This window comes from Monopterus albus, unplaced genomic scaffold (genome assembly GCF_001952655.1).
Source record: "Monopterus albus unplaced genomic scaffold, M_albus_1.0 scaffold87.1, whole genome shotgun sequence".
Lineage (NCBI taxonomy): Eukaryota > Metazoa > Chordata > Actinopteri > Synbranchiformes > Synbranchidae > Monopterus > Monopterus albus.
This window is the reverse complement of record NW_018127967.1, coordinates 251180-258285: the sequence shown is the minus strand read 5'-3', so window position 1 is coordinate 258285 and position 7106 is coordinate 251180. Positions and strand designations below refer to the sequence as shown.

Genomic DNA, 7106 nt, shown 5'->3' with positions numbered 1-7106 from the left:
GAAGGAAGCTGTCACACCTTCCAGTTTTCTATAATCCTGCTCTACCCAACCAGAAACAACATGAACAGAGAATTTTGCACTGGGTGAAACTTGCCACGATCAAAGGCACCTACTGCGTGACGTACAGTAGTCACGACACCGCCAGGCCTGAATGAGGACAAAGACATTTCAGCAGAACTAACTCCCAGTAATGCCCCTTTAACTCAATCTAGGAAGATTATTTCACAAGAATGTTGATCATGTTGTACATTTATCTGTGGCACTGGCCTTCAGTGAATTCACAGTCAGTGTGAAGCTCAGGGATTAGGTCTGAAGCCACACTTCTATATAAAGCTATGTATATCATCAGGAGGGTGCAGGAAACCAGCGTGTGTTCTGTTGGGGTGACTGAATCTTGACATCACATTGTATTCACACTAGGCACTCTTTTGATTAAACTTCTAAAACGTTAACCTTTTACAGTCATCTGGAAATGTGGCTTTTTACTCTACTTGATTATCACTGACCTCCAGTTTTTAACACAAAAACAATAATTTCTGCTAAATTCAATGGCTCTTCTTAGCAGTAGGGTGGAAGCATACATAGTTTTCTAAAGGTAACACATCATTTTGAACTACCTACAGAACGTACTGCAGGTTGGATGGAAGAGGGGCCTGGACACACTGAGATGCTGCTACCACAAACAGCCTCACAGCAGACTTGTCCACTGAAAGGACAGAGGTATTCACGTTTATTTTGTGATTGCAAAAATGAACAAAAAAGGGTAGCAGGAGACACATCCAGCCTCCGACTTTGAATGAACAAGGCGATCAAATCTGTCTTGGCCTCTCATGCTATGGCTGATGAGGAAAACAGGCGGAGATGTGAAAGCATGCATTCAGTGCACACAGACAGGCCAACTGACAGAGACACACACGCACACACATATTCTTGGCTCTAAAGCTGCTAAAACAATGCTAAAAATCTGTACAATATTTAGTTATTGTATTTACAGAAATAAACATCAGTCTCGACTGGCCTGCACCTCGGTGCAGAGTCACCCCTGCCGTCAACATATTCAAGCGGGCGAGTGGCATTTCGCCCACATCTAAAGCTCAAACAAAGAAAGGCAACAATTAAGCACATTTGATTCTGAACTTGCTTTTCAGATTGCACTCGCAGCACTTCTCACATTTTTAGATTTAGATTTAATTGTGGAAAATTTCTAGTAATCGTGTACTGGTGGTTCTACATGACTTAGTCAATTTATTAAAACTATACTAAACATTATTGTCAGCAATTCTCCAAACTGTGGTGTTTTAGACTGGTTTCAGTTTTCAAAAGTTAGGATGCTAGCACCTCATATGCTCCAGTACTGTGGAGTACTGTACAATGCTCTGTCATTTTGTACCAATATGTGATGTACTGTAGTAAAGATGTGTCACACACCTGGTGCTAAACCAGTAAAAAGGCTAGGTTTTTAAGGTGGGTTCTCCTACCATGCACAGTGTTTGTTGCCCCGAGTGCAACAAGGGAGTATGTACAAACTGTCGAACATGCGAAATGTAAATCTCCTGTCTTCCTCTAAAGCTGTTCCATTTTAAACAGCCATAAAGGGGCTAGTCGGGCTGAGTGGGAATTGTTATCAACAAGCTAAAAACAAAAACTATCTGTACATGACTGTGAAATATAAAAACAATGTTACACAAGTGCAGTTTCCTTCAGCTCCATGGAGGGGTTTAGCACATTGTTTTGGTTTTACGGCCCACATTCTTATGGTTTGGCGCACTCTCAAACTACTCATCGCCCAGAGCAGCTGGTCCCAGTGAAAAGACTGATAAACCCCAGAATACCTGCTCCACGCCAAACAGCAGACATAGCTAGGCACTCTCTCCTGAACATAACGAAGCATTTAGCAGCCTACGAGTTAGAGATCATACCCGAGTGAATATGGGTGCTCAACACAACTTTAAAACAATGCCAACGCTGTCTCCTGTGAATGACGAGTTGTTTGCTAATGTGTTAATCATATCAGTTTTAAGAGGTGATATTATGCATCTGTTGTGTACAGATATGTGCTGTTTAAAGCTTGTTTTACTTCCCCCACAGGTGGCCCCAATTCAGCTCCTGGTCCCATCTTCACCCATCGCTGATATGTTTTACACAGCCACAGAAGGCTCGCACTCTTGTCGACGTTTGCACCAAGTCCAACTAGCCCCCCTCTTGCCTCTACTAGCGATGCCTGTCAGGTTTTCATTATGTACCCTATTGCAAACAGCAACACTCACAATGGTGAAGAATCCTTTCAAAAAATTCCTGGATCCAGATGATGATACAGATCAGCACCAGAATGTAACGGACTGTTCGGTGGGGTATAAAATGCATTACTTTGAGTTATGTTGTTACCAAACCAACAAACAAATGCTAGTAAAGACACTGCCCCTAGCCTTGGTGGAGCTAATAAAATGGTATGCTGTGGAACATGGATGGCAGTAGGGTAACATGTTACTAGTTTACAGTTTAAAGGGCGGAATCATGCAAAACCACGCTGTGACTCTCAGCACAGCAGTGAAGGGGAATATCGAGCTGGAAGCTTTGAAGAACATGAGCAGACCTTCCATCAAATCCTCAAGGCATGTTATTATGACCTTTTTATACTGTCACCACACAAAATGTTTTGTAGTGCACATATACCACATGAAGCAACCAAACAGCCAAATCAGCATCATTAGCGATACACAATGATCTGTCGATCAGTAAAGAAAGTGAGACATATAAAGATGTTTTCTGTCTGCATATTCACCTTGGTTATGTAGGAATATTATCTTATATAGCTTGTTTTTTTCTTGCTTCAAGAGCCTTTCCTCTGTAATACATTATGGCTGAATAGTGCTCAAGCATCAACACTGAGAAGGCCTGTATCTGTGCTGTCAACGAGCTCTCATCTAACAAACTACAGGGATGGATTGAAGTGATGAACTGAAAACATACTGAAGTCACCTGAGGGGGTTTTCCATTAGAGGAACCTGCCAAAAGCTAGCGCTCGTAACAGGTTCTGCATTTGTTTCCACTGTGCTCTGCCTCAGCCTGCATTCTGGGAACAAAATTTCAGGGGGGGGGGGCATGCATGCAGAGCAGTCACCTGTGATTGGTTACATCTGTGTTGTGTCACCTCAAGCGTCATCAGTACAGGTGAGTAGAGGAAAAACAAGGACCCAGAGGTTACGTTAACAAAATATTTTCCGTCATTGATGGAATTTTTTTAATAACGATGGAAAAATCTGATTCTGTCGTTCTGATCTACACTAACTGAGAGTTAGGCTATTAAAAAGCCCAATAACTGCTATGGCAGCCTCAAAACTTTGAAGTGGAGCTGGCAGTCCAGTCTCCAGTGTGTGATCCTTCAAGTTGTGTGTTCACGCTCTGCTAAGCTGAATGCATGTGTGTGGTGCAGAGCCCCTCCCTCCTCTAAACAGAGAAAACACAGTGGAGAAACAAAGCAGGATGGCCCGCGACAAACCAGAAGGTTATGCAGGGCGAATTACAGAGTATACTGCTCATTAGGTTCCAATAGTGGAAAGGCAGCTCTGAGAGGTCTTCATGGGTCGCTTAGGTTTGAGGAACCGAGACTCGTCAAAGGGATCAAGTCCAAACTGTGCTCAGTCTAATGGGGTCCACTATTACCACTGTGGGTCTCGGGACAGCGTGTGAATGTGTCCAATACTCGAGTGGATCCCGACAGCCCTGAGAAAATACTGATAAGTATATTTGGAGGTGATACATAGAATGACAACTGTTAACGAGGGAATGGGAGTCGAGCTCATTTTAAGATTTAAAGGGCTTTTTTTGGGAATTAGAATTAGATTTGTTTTGGGCCAGTTCCAAAATTCTGGAGCCATGAAGACCTCTAATAACCTCTCATAACATGAATTCTAAAGTGTAAAACTTTGTTTCAAGCTTTCAACCCTCGATGTTTAAACCAAGAGTGTATGCACTTTGAGATTCATTATCGTTAACCACTTCTCAGTAACTGACCCCAGCTTTGTGTGTGTGTGTGTGTGTGTGTGTGTGTGTGTGTGTGTGTGTGAAAGCCAACCAATTCAATAATTCTGCAACATTAGCTCTCTCATGGCCTACTTAATGGCTCAGGAAGTCAATGCTAGCTTTCACAGTGCGTCCGGTGGACACATCCACCGCCATAGCACGAATCTCAGTGTCACCAAACTGCATGAGCGTCTGGATCTCGCGGCGCAGTGCTGTGCTTTCCGTTCCGCTCACATCCAAGCGAAGTGTGCCACACTTCTTGACGCCAGGCTCGCTGATGAAGCTCACATTCTCCCTCTCGGAGCAATACACGTGGATGACAATAACCTGCTGGGAAGGCTTGGCTGGGGTGTAGCTCCGTTTCACCATCTCACCCAGTGCCACAGACTGGTCGGCTGCGATGAATGTGTCGAAAACATCAGTGCACCAGCGAGTGCCATCCTTCACCAGCAGCTTCTCAGGCGGGTGTTTGCCCTCCACAAAGCGGTTAAGGACACCTACGCCGTATGTGAGGGGTGAGCGGCGGACTTTAATGACACTGGGGTCCAGCCCAAACAGCACAGCACCTTTCAGGATGGTGAGGCCAACGTCGTGTGGTATGATGATGCGGCTGCGGCCCTGGAGCATGTTCTGGACAGCTTGCTGCAGCAGAGGTGACTCAGCAAACCCACCCACTAGGAACAGGAACTTAATGTTGCTCACCTCTGGCTTCTCAAAGAGCTCGGCTGCAGAAGAGAAACAGAATCCTTTATCCAAATACCTCAAAACTGTACTTAAGTATAGCACTTAAAATAATGTAACTAGTTCCTTTGCATCTCTGCTGGTCTCCAGCAGTGGGTAAAGTTTCTCTTTAAAGCATAATAATTCCATTTTATGACAACTTATCAGAAAATGTGGTTTAACTGTACAGCAATGCAAGTAACAAGATGAGTAGACAGCCAGTAAACAAGCTATTTTAGCCAACACAGTTTAAAGTGCTTTTTTGTCAGTGAATGCACCTAAAATGCCACTAATAATCCCTCACTGCCAAGAAAAACCTCTCACAACAACTACAATTAGAATTAACACTTTGCATTTGTATGCCTCCACCAACCAGACAAAGTCGTGGGAATCAGATGGATGTGAGGTCACTGTGACCTTTGACTTCCAAAATCTAATCAGGTCATCCCTGAGTGGACATTTGTGCCAAATTTGAAAAAATTCCCTCAAGGTGTTTCTGAGATATCTGTTCCATTCACAGGAATGGGCCAGATGGATGTGAGATCACTGTGACTTTGACCTTTAACCATACAAATTTAACTAGGTCATGCTTGAGTCCAGTTGGACAGTTGTGCTCAATCTGAGCAAGCTCTCTTTAGTTATTTCTGAGTTACTGTTCACAAGAAGGCACAGGTGCCTGCACGGACAGATGGACGGGTGACCTGAAAACATCACACCTTCGGCTATGGCTATTGCCAGCGTGGAGGCATAGAAAGCACTGTGAAGTTAAAGCTGAAGAACAGTTTGGGTTTTGCCCTGCTTCCACATCTCACTGACTGACTACAAGATCATTATTACAGCTTATAACATTGGGCGAAACTAAGAAAATACAATCAAACGTCTATTAATATGTAATTTTCTTAAACTGTAACAATAATGATTCAGAATTAGGAGAGATTTAGATTTTGAGGCTTGTGTTTGATGCTAAACAGTGAAACTATGTTCAGATTTAGTTGTAATGGGGAAAACAGAAGAAAAGTGCCACTGCTGGAATTTCCTGCCCTATGTATTTTAAGGTGTTCCCATTTGGGCAGACAAAATATGGGAAGATAGAATGGAAAGTTAGAAAAATAACCTCAGCGCCTGATTTACCTGCTTCGGGGAAGGTAAAAGGAGGCAGTGTGTGTGTTTATTAACAACTTGTGGTGTGGAGATGTACGGACTGTTTATAAGCACTGTTCGCCAGACGTAAAGTTTTTATTGCTGAAATGCTGCCCCTACTATCTAGCCAGAGAGCATAATGCTGTGTTTCTGGCTGCTGTGTATGTTAGCCCAAGAGCTAATCCCTCTGCGGCTCTCAGCAAACTCTATGATGTCATCAACGCGCTAGAGACAGCTCACCCCGATGCTGTATTTATCACTGCAGGCGACTTTAACCAGTGCAATTTAAAGACTGTACTTCCCAAATATTACCAACATGCGAACATTCCCACCCGGGGCAAGAACACTCTAGATCATGTTTACAGTAACATACGTGGTGCATACAGGGCTGCACCCCGTTCCCACCTTGGATGCTCAGACCACATTTCTTTGTTCCTGTATCCAGCTTACAGACAAAGACTGAAACAAACAAACCCTGTCACCAAACAAATTAAACTCTGGACCCCAAAGACTGAAGTCACCCTGCAGGACTGTTTCACCCAGACAGACTGGGATGTGTTTAAAGCTGCAGCCACCTTGGAGGACTTTTCTGTCAGCGTACAGGGTTATGCTGAGTATGTGACCGGATACATTAGTACCTGTACTGACAACATTGTGCCCACCATACTAGTCAGGAGGTTCCCCAACCAGAAGCCCTGGATAAACAGTCAGGTACGCCACATGCTCGCTCTCATGCATTGAGATCAGGCAACGAGACAGAGTACAAAGCTGCAAAGTACAGACTGAGGAAAGCCATCACAGTGACCAAGAGGCAGTACAGAGAGAAGCTGAATGGCTTCTATTCTACTGCTGAATCCGGACAGATGTGGCAAAGCCTGCAGCACATCAGACTACAGGACCACCACCAGCATCGTAAGCTGCACAGACAGCCTGCCAGATGACCTCAACACCTTCTACACCCACTTTGAGACCTCCAGCCACAGCACAGAGAGGAGGCACACACACACCGAGACCACCCAACCCCCCACCTCCCCTCCAATAACTGTCTCACCAGGCTAGGTACGCACAGTCCTGAGGAAGATCAACCCCCGCAAAGCAGCAGGACTGGACAACATCCCTGGGATGGCTCTCAGGGCCTGTGCCAGTGAGCTGGCTGATGTTCTCACCACCATCTTCAACCTCTCCCTCAGCCAGAGCATCGTTCCCACCTGCTTTAAAACCAC

At 44.6% G+C, this 7106-nt stretch overlaps 1 protein-coding gene across 5 annotated transcripts in view; it reads right to left on the bottom strand.

Moving 5' to 3' along the window:
• Positions 1 to 479: 479 nt before the first annotated feature.
• Positions 480 to 7106, bottom strand: part of hspa12a (heat shock protein 12A) — a 53707-nt gene continuing 47080 nt past the window's right edge. For all 5 annotated transcript variants that reach the window (XM_020607536.1, XM_020607537.1, XM_020607538.1 and 2 more), the window contains one exon: positions 480 to 4748. In XM_020607536.1, coding sequence (XP_020463192.1) covers positions 4117 to 4748 — 632 coding nt within the window. In that variant the 3' untranslated portion in view covers positions 480 to 4116. The remainder of the gene's footprint in view (positions 4749 to 7106) is intronic.